Source organism: Dipodomys merriami, unplaced genomic scaffold, assembly GCF_024711535.1.
Source record: "Dipodomys merriami isolate MVZ:Mamm:240054 unplaced genomic scaffold, mDipMer1.0.p SCAF_286, whole genome shotgun sequence".
In the NCBI taxonomy this organism is placed as follows: domain Eukaryota; kingdom Metazoa; phylum Chordata; class Mammalia; order Rodentia; family Heteromyidae; genus Dipodomys; species Dipodomys merriami.
The window spans coordinates 722,496-739,042 of record NW_027204337.1 but is presented as its reverse complement, the minus strand read 5'-3'; the positions used below and the strand labels follow the sequence as shown (position 1 = coordinate 739,042).

The 16,547-nt window shown below is 40.3% G+C and overlaps 1 protein-coding gene across 1 annotated transcript in view; it reads left to right on the top strand.

Annotated features, from left to right (window-relative positions):
* Positions 1-179: 179 nt before the first annotated feature.
* Positions 180-16,547, top strand: part of LOC138838633 (zinc finger protein ZFP2-like) — a 50,909-nt gene continuing 34,541 nt past the window's right edge. Inside the window, 1 exon segment of the mRNA XM_070038035.1 lies at positions 180-207. Within this exon segment, the coding sequence (XP_069894136.1) occupies positions 180-207 (28 nt within the window).

Here is a 16,547-nt window from a genome sequence, read left to right as displayed (position 1 = left end):
TTACAAAATGATAAAGAGGATGTAACATTTTATAAGTTGATTTAATAATTCAGTAATATTAAGTAATGAAGTCAGGTGTGGCTGCTGCCCTATTGGCCACATGGTAGATAGTGGGGTCTGGCATCTTGTTTTCATGCAGGGGGAAGGAAATGCCCCATCCATCACTTGCCTCTCAAATGATGGGTGTGGCTGGATCCCTGCAAGCAGGTATGGGCATTTGGCTGATATGTTACTCAAACTGATAGTCCAGTGCCTGGGACTGGGAATTTCCTGTAGCGCTGTCTCCTGCTTAGGCCCTATTTAGGCTGGACCAGCAGTGGCACCAGATGCCATGCCACATGTCTCTGTAATCATGTCCTTTGTCCTGTCTCCTGGCTTGTCTCTGGTCATCATAGTGTCCCAATTCAGCACTCTCTTGGTGCTGATTGGTTTCTTGGTGTTGTTTTTATCCTTTTTTCCCCTTTCTGTCCTGTTTCCAAGTTGTCTAAGTGTATTTGTGGACTGCAAGTCTTTGTTACAACAGGCTGCTTGCAGACAGCTAACTGTGTAATAGACTCCAGTATTCCATCTTCCAAAATGTGGCTTCCAACAAATATAGTGTCTTCTTTTACAGAAACACAAAGGTTGACCTAAATTTAGAATTTCTAGAGCTAAGATAGATGCCACTGTATAGTTATGTAATTAAAGATATCCTGGAGGTCTTTAGAAAAAATATCTGTTATATCAGAAAGTGCTTAATTAGTAAACCTAGACCAAGATTCCAGATCCTTTAAATGCCAGTCATTCTAGATATGTCCAGAGCTGTTCGGTTACATGAAGAGCTCTACTTTCACACTTTCATGAAGGAATGTTTTTGTGCCAATATAAGTTGTTGAACTTAGGACCTGAGTTGAAGCCAGCCTGAACTGGCTTCAAAGTAGATTGTCTCATCTTGGTCTCCATAAAAGCTAGGAATCAAAGCATGAGCCCTGTGGGCTGTTCTGAAGAAATCTCTCTCTGGTAACAGGAAGTTTGCTTCAGTGCTTCAGCTCAGGCTTCCTGTGGCTTCAATAATTTCTGTATTTATTTCAATTGTTCAAAAATAATAACTACTCTGTATGGTATTTTCACAATAAAAAAAAGATCCTTTAATCCTGCCTGTGATTCTATTTACAAGATAAGGACAGAGGAGTTCACATTGCAAGAGTTAAGTAGTTGCTCTTTAACCCCTTCCCTCACATTGTTTACCCTTCTCCTTTTTTTTGGGGGGGGTCCAGTTATGGGGCCTGAACTCTAGGCCTGGGTGCTGTCCCTCAGCTCTTCGGCTCAAGGCTAGAACTCTACCACTTGAGCCACAGTGCCATTTCCAGCTTTTTTTTCTTTTTGCTTATGTGGTGCTGGGGAATCAAACACAGGGCCTCGTGCATGCAAGACAAGTGCTCTAACACTAAGCCACCTTCCCAGCCCAACCCTTCTGCTTATCTACAGAGGCCTAGTTTTAAAAAATAGGGGTATTGGGAGGCACCTGTGCCCTTGGCCTTCCTACTTGTACCACACACACACATGCACGTGCACGCACACACACACACACACACACACACACACACACACACACACACACACCACATCCATTTGGAAATAGTTCATTCTCCCATGTTTACAGACTGGATAATTTCTGAAAAGGGATGGTTCACAGATCAGAGTCCCACCTAGGCTTGTTATATAGCTCAAATTATGAACCAATGTGCCACATTCATTCAAAGTATGCCTGATGATAACTTATTTAATTAATTTTTTTATTATTTCTGTTATCATTTGGCCAACACTTTGCTTGAAATCAGAATTTAAAGGACTAAATGCTCACTGAATTGGTAAAATACCCTTTCCTTCTTTTAATTTAAGACTAGCAATTAAAAATGAGCAATTACACTCCCTCATGTGTTGAATCCTTGCTATTCAGGAAGCTGAAATTAGATAGTATTTGTAGGCCATCCCATGGAAATGCTTCATGAAAATGGTATCTTAGCCAATAAAAGCATGGCTCTGGTTATATGTGCCTATCTTGTTTGCTACTTGTGATATGTAATTATAAAATTAGTGTGTTGAAAGGCCCAGGCAGAGAAGCAAGACCCTAAGGTGAAAAATCAGTGATACAAAAGGGCATCTGGTATAGAAGGTAAAGGAAGCCTCACAAATTTTTGCCCCTGAATTCAACCTGAGGAGCCATAATAAAATACATGTAACCAATACATTCTTCCAAATATTTAGTGGAAGAATATGGATGTGGTTTACCCAATGATAGGTAAACAGTCCTTTACTAAGTGATTGCAAAAGGACCTTTGCCTAGGGCTATATGATGTTATGAATTTTATATCCTGTTATGTGGACACCATGAGTCCTGCTTGGATCAAGTAAGTAAGATCTCCTGATCTAACAGGGCACTGGTACTTCACATTGGAATTCTTAGTTGCTCAAGAGTATGAGGTTTAAAGATCACAATTGAAAAGCAAACTAGGTAGGAATTGCTGTGAGAGTGTTATGGCCAATTATCACCAAATTTCCCACAAGTAGTGCTGTGAATTAAGTTGATAGACTCAACAATTTTGTCCCTTTATTACCAAAGCTCAGGGACATTACCCAGGCCCTGAGTAGAAAGCACTCCAAGGCCGGAGAAGATATTTTCTAAAATGGGTTTTTGGCCCTCGTGCAGAAAAGTTACCAGTCTTGTATGAACATAAACTCTTCCATAGGGTATAGTCATTGTCCTCAATTGAAGTTGATATTGATATATCTTATAAGCCAGGGTAATGGTAGATTGTCACGAATAGTTTCGTATCTTTTTTCATGTGAATGCACATGCACATACCTTTATGTTTCTGTCTAGTCCATAGGTCCTTGCAGAAGTTCAAGTTACTATGCAGGACAATGTGGTCCATGTTTGTAAAGTACAGAATGAGTCCTTCAAAGAGAGATCTCAACATATAAAATGTGGCCAAATATTTCAGTATACTTGAAACAGTAATATAAGAAAAGAAGGAATCAACTGGTGATGATTTAAGGTCCCAGAATACCAATATATTTGAACGAGAAGGCTGTGGTCTTGTGCTGTGTGCACATAGATGTAGGAGAAATACGCATTTCAGTTTGAGCTGTTCAGATGTATTTAAGCATTTTTGTTGTTTTTCCCTTTCTGATTACACTTTATTTCAAGGCCACTCCCACGGGTGATTAACAGGATATTTAGTTTCAGCTCATTCTAAAAGCTATGTTCAGAAGAGAAGTGGTGAACCATGACTTAGGTACATATTCACCATAGACACAATCACTAAGAATGGGTTAAGTTACAAAAGTTTTCAGAATGTCAAGGGTCCTACCACACAGTTCATCCTGTAGCCCTTTTCAAAAATAGGCTTTAGAAGAATTCTGCTTTTGTATGAAGATTTCAGCTCTAAATTAGATTATTTTCAATAGCCATTCAGTGAATGTTACTGGATAAAGAAAACAAATAAAGTCATATTTATTTTAGAGAAAATTCTGATATCATGCTGGGGCAGTTAATATGATTCAGTCAGGACCCTGAAGAGTCTGCTCTCCAGAGATCTAAGTATTTAACCAACAACCTCCAATTCCCAAGCACTCTTGACCCCAATGATAGGTGAACCCTTGTTTCTTCCTCAGGTTAACCTGGAATGATGCACCTCAGAATGACTGAAAGGAGCAGAAGCTGGGATACTGAGCACAGTGGGTACTGAACAAGGCTATCATAGGATTTTCACTAGACTCCCAGTGACCAACGAAGGCCCCCTTGTGTTACCTGGAACACTTGTATCTTTATGTTTGTCCAGCTCTAGGTAATTTTTCCTCCCATAATTAGCTTAACATTAAGTATACATTTTTTCTGTTCCCTCAATGAATTTGAATTAAGAAATTCTTTTGAAATTCTCTCTTTCATTTTTCTGGATCACTTACACCCTTGTTTGAAGTCCCTGTTATAGAGGTCTCAGTACTTTGAGTAGATGACTACCTGTAGCATCCACAGCCAACCATCTTTGCCTCACTTGTATATGGGGTCTGAACCAAACCCAGCCAAAATTTTATATGTGCATTCTAACTTAAATGTTTGTTACCAAAAGTTTGATGTGGAGACTTCATCTGATGTGGTGGGAAGTTGGTTGGGCTCATGGTCTATGCCAGAACTCAAAATGGAAGGTACACAAAAGAAAAGTTTGGTAAGGAGCCAGGTGAGGAGAGGAGGACATTGCAAAAGTCTTCATGCAATAGGCAAACCTGGCAAGCCCCTTGGGACAGGAGTGAGAAGCCCAGAGCAGGGTATGTGCTCCCCATCAGTCCACCACCAGCACAGTATGGCACCTGCAGCATGGGCCAAGGTGCACATGTGTTTCCTGCAGAGCTGACTGTTGACACAGGGACCTGTCAGAGCAGTCAGTGGCCTAATGTAATAGTCTTGTCCTATGTAGATGATACAATTACTTGTGGACTAGAGAATTGGTAGTAAAACATTGTTAGATGAACTAGGAAATATTCTTCAGGATGTGTGTGAATGTGTGTGTCCTAAGAAGAAAACAAATTGAAAAGTAGTTCAGAGAGAACTTCATTTATTTATTTATTTATTTTTGGGTCCGGTCGTGGAGCCTGAACTCTGGGCCTGGGCGCTGTCCCTCAGCTCTTCAGCTCAAGACTAGCACTCTACCACTTGAGCCACAGCACCACTTCCGGCTTTTTTCTTATGTGGTGCTGATGAATCGAACCCAGGGCCTTGAGCATGCAAGGCAAGCGCTGTACCACTGAGCCACCTTCCCAGCCCCAGAACTTAGACAGCCATGTTTTTTTGTTTTTTTGTTTTTTTTGGGGGGGGGTCCGGTCATGGGGCCTGAACTCTGGGCCTGGGCGCTGTCCCTCAGCTCTTCAGCTCAAGGCTAGCACTCTACCACTTGAGCCACAGCGCCACTTCTGGCTTTTTTCTTTTTGCTTATGTGGTGCTGAGGAATCGAACCCAGGACCTCAGGCATGCAAGGCAAGAGCTCTACCACTGAGCCACCTTCCCAGCCCAGAGAGAACTTCAATGACAAGTGTGGGACTTAGGTGCACAGCAAAATAGATCCATTACTATCACAACAAAAAGGTGAAAAGGAAGGGCTTCCTTCACTTATTTTTACCTACCCTTACAAATCCCATTGTGTTCAAAATAATAAGAATAGAAATGTATGTGTTGATGCTTAATGTTGTACAACAGCTAGTTTATAAATGACAGCAGAGGCCTAAGGTCTCTTCTGTGTGCGGTCCCTGAACTCTCTGGAAAGGAGGACTATACTATTGAAAGTGAAGTTATGTCACTTGTAAGTTTGTCGTTTAAATTCCAGAGGAAGCACTGACTAATTTAAATGAGTAGACTTTTTTTTTTGCTGGTCTTTATGCTTGAACTCAGGGGTCATGTGCTGTCCCTGAGCTGCTTTTGCTTAAGGGTAGCATTCTACCACTTGAGCCACAGCACCACTTCTGGCTTTTTCTGTGTATGAGAACCTGAGGAACCAGTTCCTCATTCCTGGGATGCAAGCACTGTACTACTTAGCTACCTTCCCTGTCCTATATGCACACTTTTTATGTTAAAAGAAAAAAGAATAGGTTGGTATGTAGTATCCACTTTCCATGTGTATTTCCAAAGGTTCAACCCCTCAAAGTGAAAGGAAGAATGTAGAAAATGGAATGACAGGAAGTATTTTGTTATAACTACAAAGAAAAGTAAAACAAAGGCAATGAGCAAGTAACTAGGTTTTTGTTTGTTTGGGATTGTTTCTTTTTTCTTTCAATTGTTAGCTGTGGGGTTTAAACTAAGGGAGGGCCTGGTATATTCCCTAATCTTTTCACTAAAGGCTGGCAGGCTACCACTTCTAGCCATACTGTCACTTGTAGTTTTCTGGCATTTAATTGGTGATAAGTCACAATGAATTTTCTGCTTATGTGGTGCTGAGGAATGGAACCCAGTGCCTCATGTATGCAAGGCAAGCACTCTACCACTGAGCCACACTCCCCGCCCTGCCTCCATTCTTAAAACAGTGTGGTTGGGGCTGGCAATGCTGGCGAGTGATAAAATGCTTGCCTAGCATGCATGGAATACTAAGTTTGATATCTCAGTAGCTAATAAACAAGAACAGCCCCCAAATAACCCTAAAAGCACTGGTGCTGTAGCTGAAATGGTAGAGTGGTAACCTTCAGCATAATGAAATTCAGGAACAGTTTTCAAGCCCTGAGTTTTAACCCCAGGAATGTCAAACAAGAACAACAAAAACAAGATGAAATGAGCAAATGTAACAAAAAACCCAATGTCAGCAATTTTCATTGATAAACACAACACACAAATGCACACATAGACACACACGCACACACACAAATAGACTTTTATCAAACCATATTCCTCTCCTTTACCATGTCTGCTCACCCTCCCTGCACCAACTGCTACCTACATCCACTGGAGAACTTACTCTGTGTTTCTCTCGTTTTTCCATTTTAAAAAAATTTATTGTGAACACAGATGCAAAGATCCTTAACAAGATTCTAGCTAACAGAATCCAGAAACACATAAAAAAAATAATTCACTATGACCAGGTAGGCTTCATCCCAGAGACACAAGGATGGTTTAACATACGTAAGTCAATAAATGTAATCCAACATATCAACAGAGCCAAGGTCAAGAATCACATGATTATCGCTACAGATGCAGAAAAGGCCTTTGACAAAATTCAACATTCATTCATGCTAAAAGCTCTGGAGAAAATAGGAATAGAAGGAACATTTCTAAAAACAATAAAAGCCATTTATGACAGACCAATAGCCAATATTATACTTAATGGGGAAAAGCTACAACCAATTCTCCTAAAATCAGGAACAAGGCAAGGATGCCCACTGTCTCCACTCCTCTTCAATATAGTCCTAGAACCCTTAGCCAGGGCAATAAGGCAAGAAAAAGACATTAAAGGGATCCGCATAGGGAAAGAAGAAGTTAAACTATCCCTTTTTGCAGACGACATGATACTATACCTCCACGATCCCAAAAACTCCATCCCCAAACTCTTAGAAATCATAAATCACTTCGGCAAAATAGACCCACAAAAATCAGTTGCCTTCCTATACACTGATAATGTACAGGAAGAGAGGGAAATAAAGGGAGCAACCCCATTCACAATAACCTCCCGAAAAATAAAATATTTAGGAATTAACCTAACCAAAGATGTAAAAGAACTATTTAATGAGAACTATAAAAAGTTAAAGAAAGAAATTGCAGAAGACACTAGGAAATGGAAAGACCTCCCATGCTCCTGGATAGGCCGACTTAATATAGTAAAGATGGTAATACTTCCAAAACTAATATACAAATTCAACGCAATTCCTATTAAAATCCCAATGACGTACATCACTGAAATACAGAAAACAGTCCAAAAATTCATATGGAACAACAAAAGACCTAGAATAGCCAAAACAATTCTAGGGGATAAAGACAATATGGGAGGGCTATCCATGCCGAACTTCAAACTCTACTACAGAGCTATAATAACAAAGACAGCATGGTACTGGCACAAAAACAGACCCGAAGACCAATGGAACAGAATAGAAGATCCAGAAATAAATCCACAGGCCTACAGCAGCCAGCTGATATTCGACAAAGGAGCCAAAGACATACAATGGAAGAAACACAGCCTCTTCAACCGCTGGTGCTGGGAAAACTGGGCAGCCACATGCAGAAAACTAAAAGTGGACCCCAGCCTATCACCATGCACCAACATCAACTCAAAATGGATTAAAGACCTTAACATTAAACCTGAATCTCTGAAACTACTGCAGGACAGAATAGGAGAGACACTTGAACTAATAGGCACAGGAAGGAACTTCCTGAACAGAGTCCCAGGGTCACAACAAATTGGAGAGAGACTCAACAAATGGGACTACCTTAAAATAAAAAGCTTCTGCACAGATAAAGCTATCGCAACCAAGCTAGAAAGACAACCAACTAATTGGGAAAAAATATTTACCAGCAATATATCAGACAAGGGGTTAACATCCTGTATATACAGGGAACTCAAGAAACTAATCCCTCCCAAACCCAACAAACCAATTACTAAATGGGCAAGGGAACTAAAGAGGGACTTCTCAAATGAAGAAATAAAAATGGCAAAGAAACACATGAGGAAATGTTCATCATCCCTGGTGGTGAAGGAAATGCAAATAAAGACAACCCTGAGATACCACCTTACCCCAGTCAGAATGTCCCACATCCACAAATCAGCCAACGACAAATGCTGGAGGGGATGTGGAGAATGAGGAATGCTATTACACTGCTGGTGGGAATGTACACTCATACAACCACTTTGGAAAGCAGTCTGGAGGGTCCTTAGAAAGCTAAAGATTGACCTCCCTTACGACCCAGTCATACCACTTCTAGGCATCTACCCTGAACAACAGGAACCAATATACAAGGACACGTGCACCTCCATGTTTATTGCAGCACTGTTCGCAATAGCTAGGATATGGAAACAACCTAGATGCCCCACCACAGATGAATGGATCCAAAAATTGTGGTACCTATACACAATGGAATATTATGCAGCCATTAGAAATGACAAAATAATGGCATTTGCAGGGAAATGGATGGAGCTAGAAGGAATCATGTTGAGCAAGGTAAGCCAAGAACGAAGAGACAAACAGTACATGGTCTCCCTGATAAGTGGATGATGAATCCAAAATGTTAGGTGATATGACAAAACTAACAGGACTTAAGAAACAAAGAACTCCCACTCATCTGGTTGAACCACTACTAAATATCCCCATGCTGCTGATCACATATATGGTATATAACATATGAGCACCGTTATATATTACAGACTGTGATAGACAATTTGCTCCAGGAAAGTTAGAATGAACTTGTGACTTTAAATGAGCATCATTATTCCACAATACTGTGAATTTCCGGAAATTAAGTAATCACTTAATCACAATCAAAAAAAAAAAAAAGAACCTTGGGGAAGGGAGGGAGGGAGGGGATGGTAGGGGGAAAACAATGGAGGCGGTAACAATGTTCAAGAGGAAGTGGAAGTGTACTCATTACCTCACTCATGTAACTGTAACCCTCTGTATAGTATCTTTACAATAAAAAAAATTAAAAAAATTTATTGTGAAGATTAAAATATAAAAGTATCAATAATCATGAGAAAATTCAAATCAAAAGTACAATAAAATAACCATTTTATACATGTTAATGTGGCCATAGTTTTAAACAAAACAACAAAAATCCTTCCACAGTCTAACAAAAGCTAGGAGAGATGTGACAACAATGTGAACTTGGTGCATTTCTCTCAGGTATGTAAAACTGTCAAAGATGGGACAAAAAGTCCTAAAAAGAACTGAATATAGAATTACATAGTAATATGGTCCAGCACTTCTACACTTGTACGTAACTTAGAGAAAAATAAAGATTTCGATAAATGCCATCAAATAAGGACTAAGTTTCAAGAAAGACAAATACCACAAAGAAGTCCAAAAGTATTTACAGAGATTAATTGAACTACTTATAACACACTCAGTCCTGTACAGCAGTCAAAATTATGTTTGAACACACTTTTTCAGCCAATCCATTAAAACTTTATTACGATAGTCTAATGTTATTTTTGTGGATGTGATGCCTGACCAGATTCTAGCCAACCTTTACCTTCCATGAGAAGTTACCTCCTAGGTGTCATTGAATCACAAAAAAGTGAAGTAACTTTGTCCTCACATTAAAAAATGAGAAACAAACTAAAGCAAATCTGCACTTATCTTAGAAGGCAAGATTTGATCATCTACTAAATCTACAAGCCATCCTTAGCTTTTTTAGAAACATGTTCCTAAAGCTGAATCTTTTTTTTTTCTTTCTGTTTTTCAATTTTGGACACAGTTAGGTTCATAACATGGAATGTCAAACAGAGTGAGAAATAAAAGAATCTCATCAGAGATCCTTTCACTCTTTCTTGCTTTTGACAATGAGTAAAGATTCTGGAGCCATGGCTTAGAGAGAAGCCAAATGAGAGAGTCAGAAAAGAAACTGTGTGATTTTACCCTCGAAGTTTCTGGTCAGAACATGATAGTGGACTGGAAAAGCATAAAGCCTTCTTATGGGAGAAGAAACATTCCTGAATCAAGTAGAGCATTAAAGTCTCCACTAAAGACAAATCCACAGAAGAGTGAAGTCTTATGTGTTACTAAACAATATTAACAGAAAATACACCCCAAAATGTAGATCCATAAAATTTAAAAGAAACAACTTATATAGGGATGTACTTTTGCTCATAATTGTTGGTATACAGGAAATTCTTTTATTCAGCATCCTGGTTTTTCTTACACTTACCCACAATGGTAATTGATAACATAAAATACATAAACTTTGCAGTGACATTTACAAAAAGAGAAAATCTATTCTGTTTACTTCAGTGAGGTAGTTTTTGATAGGAAAGACCATATGAATCCTTTAAAAGCAGGTTTTGCACATTAGTAATGGGTTTTCCTACATCACAAGAATGTTTTCTTACTTTGAAAAACTTAAAGTGAATTTATTATAGTCTAAGTGTTCACATTCACAATACTTAAGCTGAGGAGTGTTACAAATTTCATGGTGGGGTATTTGCTGTTTGTTTTGGGATTTGGACCAACCTCATCCACATTAGTGACTGAACATCCTGCCTTAAAATTTTCAAGTTTTCTATTTCATATTATTTTATTAGAATAGAATCTGAATTTAAAAGAGGACATTGTAACTGGGCTCTCATGTCTAATGGCTGTAATCTTAGCTACTCAGAAGGCTGAGATCTGAGGAAAGTTAGTATTATCCCCGCCTTTGCTCCTCATCTCCACCCAGACCTGAGCTCCTCCCAGACCTAGAGTTCCCTCCATACTGCTGACCACTCCCTCTCTCTACCCACACCAACCTGAGCATGCACCTACCTAACTTCCTGCCCCCAGCTCCTGTTGCTACCTGAAAAGAGACAGATGAATGTGCTCCCTCTCCTGGGAAATACTGTCTTTCTAGTAAACCTTATAATAATCTTTCTCCTGTGCTTGCTTTTGGTCCCCTGGGATGGACCTAAAGGATCACTACAAGGATGACAAATTGAAGTCATGGGTACAAGAGTGTCTGAGAGACTTATCTCCAATAAAGTAGCCAAATAATTTCATAGTCAGTTTCCAGACCTTGAATTCTAGAATCAGGACAAGCACATATATCAAGGTCATTGTATTATATTCAAATTATATTTTAACAATTGATTTGGAATACATATATAGAAAGTCTCTCTCATTTATTTTGGCTGTCATTGGGCCTGAACTCTGAGCCTGGGAACTGTTCCTCAGCTCCTAAACTCAAAGCTAGCACTCTACCACTTGAGCCACAGTACCCTGTGAGTTTTTTCTACTTATGTGGTTCTGAGGAATCAAACCCAGGGACTTATTCATGCAAGGCAAGCACTCTACCACTGAACCACCTGCCCAGCCAGTCTCTCTCAATTTAAGTGATGTAAAATAGGCTAATTATATTAGTGGAGAAATTGTAATTTGTTAAGAACAGACACATTCATTGGAGTATATCTGTGCCAGCAGCATTTTGAAAGCCATAGGAAGTGCACAGGGTGAAAAGAGGATCAATGTGTTTATATAAGACATTTTTTCAAGGAATATTTACTATTCATAGGCTTCAATACACAAAAAGCAAGTTTATGAAGTCACATGGATGAGTACCAGAATCTCTAGGTTCAGGAGTATAAACGCACAACTCCTGACTCTCCATGTCTACAGGACCAGAGGTTTGTGAGCCAATTTCTGACAGCTGGAGGAACAAGTGCTAATGGCAGCACAAACCCAAGAGCCCATAAAATATCATCCACCCCAGACTAGGGAAAGATGCTAAGGGCAGACTCTGGCTCCCAAATCAGATTGCTTCAAGTTACAGCTCCCAAGTGCCTATGAAGAAGAGGCACTGGGCTTCTTCCTTTTGGCTCTGACTATGGAGTGCAAAGCTGTACTTCAGAGCTCTTCCAGCAGCAAGGTAAAAGGAAAGAAACCCGAATTTGCAAACTAAAAACACCAACAGTGGCCAAGGAGACTCAAATGCCTTACCCTAGCCCCCCTCCACACTTTGAAAGGATCTGTGCCCCAATAAAAACTACAATTCCCATAATACCATGCATTCAACTAGAGGAAGTGGGCTTGTTACAGGGTTTGGACTGGTACCAGAGACTTGGTCCTAAGTGTGCTTGGTTGCTTGGGGACATTTCTCTCCCAACTGTGGGAAACTAAGGTGAGTTTCCTCTTGTAAAATCGATTTACCTCCTGAAACATTGTGAGATCAACCAAAACATAGAATTGTATTAGGAGCATTAGATAATTTGGCTTTTTAATTCTTAGTTTATTAATGTAATTGATGTTATAAGACTCCATGGTTATTGATTTTGTTTTTATTCAAAGTGTATGTTCCTCTGAACATAAATTATGTCTCTGTTTTGCCTTAAAAATTTGAATATCTCTCCTCTCAGTTTAAAAAGGTATTTGCAGCTGGGTGCCAGTAGCTCATGCCTGTAATCCTAGGTACTCAGGCGGCTGAGATCTGAAGATGCTGGTCTAAAGCCATCTTTGGCAGGAGAGTTCATGAGCTCTAACTCCAATTAACCACCAGAAAAATGGAAGTGACCTTGTGGCTCAAGTTCTGGAGAGCTCAACTTGGGGGAAAGAGCTCAGGGTTAGTGCTCAGGCCCAGAGTTCAAACCATAGGATCAGGTATTTACAGACACTTAACTGATTGATTCTGGGAGTGTTCATTTTAGCTTCTGGGCCTGGGGCCTTACCTGTAGGAGTTTGGTGGACAAAGGTTGAAGTAGAATGAGGAAGGATGCATATAATCTGCAGTTGTTGCCAGGTTGAGTCCTAGAATAAAGTGATGCAATCACTGGACAGATATAGAAAGTGTCTATAGCTAAGGTTGTTGCTGAAATAAAGAGAGATTCATCATTAGCCTTGTCTCTGTCTCTTCCATTATCACCCCCTTGTTCTTCTGGAGCACTGCTGGTGTTGTGGCTGGCCCCCAGCAGTGGTAGTATGCTTACCTAGCATGCATGAAGCCCTGGTTCAACTCCTCACTACCACATACAGAGAAAAAGCAGAATGTGGAAATGTGGCTCATGTAGTAGGGTGCTAGTCTTGAGCAAAAGAAGTTCAGTGGCAGTGTCCATGCACTGAGTTCAAGCCCCAGGGTTGGGACATAAAACACAAGAAATATAAGCTGGGTGCTGGTCCCTCATGTCTGTAATCCTGGCTTTCAATAGGCTGAAACTGAGGATCCCAGTTCAAAGTCAGACTAGCCAGCAACATGTGTGAGACACTTATCTCCAGTGACCACTAAAAATCCGGAAGTGTGTTGTGGCTCACATAGTAGAGCACTTGAGCTCAGTGATGGTTCCCAGGCTCAGAGTACAAGTGCCATGACCCAACAACAAACAAAAAGAGGATAAAAGTATAAATAAATGCATCAGAAATACAGGATGGAAAAGTGAAAACTACACTTCACAGATAGTCTTGGAAGCACTCCAGTGTTTCCTGATCCTTTTCTCCTTGCCTCTTAGGAATTTACTTTTACAGAATGAAATTAGGTTTTCTTTATATTATCAGAGGTGCTTTTCAGTTGAAGTCTATAATCCAAATATGGCCTTTGATTCCCAGTTTTCATGAGGAATAGTTCAGCTCCACAAAATGGACATGCAAAACCCATACACTGGAGAAATAAAATCATGGAAGAAAGTTTCCAATCCAATCCATCCCAATTATGTTGGGATCACCAAAAATCAAAATAAGTTTTAGGAGACAAGTATAGGATCTCTGATTATGAGAGAGAGAGAGAGAGACTGTTGCAGACCCTGGGGTACCTGCAGGAGCAGGCAAAATGTGAGCAAAGGCTTCAGGGCCATTGACTCCCACCCTCAGGACTGCAAGTCCTTGCCCTTTATGGTTTGAGGAAGTGTGTGTTCTAGCTGATTGGCCTGGGGCTTTAAGTGAAGGGAAGCTTTGGTGGAAAACTTAGATTGAAATAGAATGAGGAAAGAAGTGTGCTGTTTGCACTTTTTGGCAGAGTGGGCTTAGACCAATATTACACAAGCATTTGAGAGACATAGCAGAATTGTGCCATCAGCCCACTCTCTGTCTCCTTAATTACCATCCCATTGGACCACAGAAGTCTTGCTTGTGCTCTGATGAGACTGGGGCAGGAGACAAAAGATTTATTCCACAGCTTAATGGATAAGGTCTGAGAAGACAAGTCTGAGGTCCCCTAGATATGTAGCCTAAAGCTACTGAGAGGAACTTTAAGTTTCAGAGAGGAGGTAAGACTACTAAAGAGATTTTCACATGCAAAAATGAAAAGACAAAATCAGACTGATTTGCAAGTGATTAAGCATTACATCAACATAGACCTACCCTAAACTTCACTTTTCTACACACCTGCATTCATTCTGACCCCCAAATCACTCTCTTTGTAGGAAAATCAGGGTAATGTGCCATGTACTTCAGAATCCCTGTGAGGAAACTTTTCACTACTTACCTGAAGAAATTATTAAAGGACATGCAAATAGAGCACCGCAAATGCTCACAGATAGTGTACAAGCTCTGAGTTCAAGCCACAGGACCAAGAGCAAAAACAACAATCATAACACCCTTAGATGAAAAGCAAACTGCAGAAACAACCTAAAACTCCTTTTGATTTAATAGATAGAATTGGGGATGTTCTGGAAAATTAATTGTTAGATTTTTTTCGAAATGCAAATCAACACAAGGATTATGCTGCATATCCACGTAACAATCTTCCTATTCTATGCCCTTGTGTACATTACAGCAATGGGCTGTAATGTAGATATTGTAATGTAATGGAGATATTAAACAATTTAAGGCAAAAGAGAGATATAATTTACATTCAGCAGAACACAGGAATGGAACAAAAAGAAATATATGAGCAACACAGTCACATGAACTCAATTTCATTATTAGAACAAAGAACCAAACAGTCAATGCATCCACTTGTCCCCATATATTTACATTTTGTGGCGGGTTTCAGGAAGGAAATAGTGTTTTACAAGTAAAATTCAGCTTAGCTCCTACAGCAGGGAGAGAAAAGTCCCAATGCATTCAAGCACTCTTGTGACCAGGGTGGTGCCGGGCATTGTGGGAATTGTAGTCTCCAAGAAGGACATTTTCGTTGATAGTCCTGGGTTGTTTTTGTTGTTTTGGAGGGCAGAGGTGGGGCAGAAGATCCTTTTGCGCATGCGTCTCCCCGCCCACCACGGGCATTTTAAGTGGGCTTCTTCTGGATTCTTTCCCTTTGCCTTGCTGCTGGAAGTACCCTGAAGTAAAGTTTGGCCTTCCATAGGTGGGAGCCAGGAGTCCGGCCCACAGCTCTGTGCAGTGGAGCTTTGGAGCTGTAACTTGAAGGAATCCCAGGCTTTGGAACTGATGTCAGGTAGGAACTGTGAGATTGCTGCCGGAGTCTCCCCTCCACGGATTTCTTTTTCTTTTTCTGTTTCTGTTTGGTCATTGGTGTGGCTTAAACTCTGGGCCTGCAAGCACCATAACTGAGCTCGTCAGCTCAAAGGGAGAACATTACACTTCGGTTAAAGCTCCTACTGCCCCCTCCAGACTTTTCTCCAGTCTGGAGTTGGTAATTTGCTTGAGGTTCAGGAGTTTGTGCTGTCATTAGGCTCTAGGCCCTGAGGTACAAGAACCTGGTTCCCAAATATCTGAGAGCAAGCTTGGTGATTCTACAGATGAGGAGAGCCCAAGAGCTGTGCATTTGTACTCCAAGACCAAGGGATTCTTCTATTAACCCATATGACTTTATTTGCTTTGCCTAGGTGTAAAAGGAGTAGAGGAAGAATTCTAGTGAAATTGTAGGGTTTGTGACTCCCTTGAGTCCTCTTACATTGAAGTTGCATTTATTGCTTCTGTGTTGTTTCTCCTAGAGATATTTTAATCTGTTTGGCTTGAGTTTTTAATCTCCTGGCTTGATTTCACAAGTGTTTTTGTTCGACTCTGTTTCTAGAGACAGTTGTACCTGGGATATTGGATATTGGTCCTGTATTTTTAGGAACGAAGCCTAGCAATGTTTGATGCAGAGCACCCTATTAATAGGAATCTCCATCATAAATGGACAGACCCTGTCAATTCTGAGAATCCCTAAAGGGAAAAACAGAAAACCACAAGAAGGGGAAGATGTTGCTAGCTTCCTTTGCCTTATGCAAAAATTGTTGCTACTTCCCTGAGCACCAGATTCAGGTGGTACTCTTTCCTACACCACTCTCAATCACTTTGTGTTGTTGCAAGATTTAAACTAATTTCTAGGAGTCGTGATGAACTGGATTGAGGAATAAGCCAGAGTATAGTTATCAAAGGATATCTTAGGCTGTGGTTTGGGATGTTGGAATAATTGTTATGACTGAAAGTATCTATTCATGTAGTAATCCCTAATCCTCTTCTTGCTAATTTATTCAGCCTGT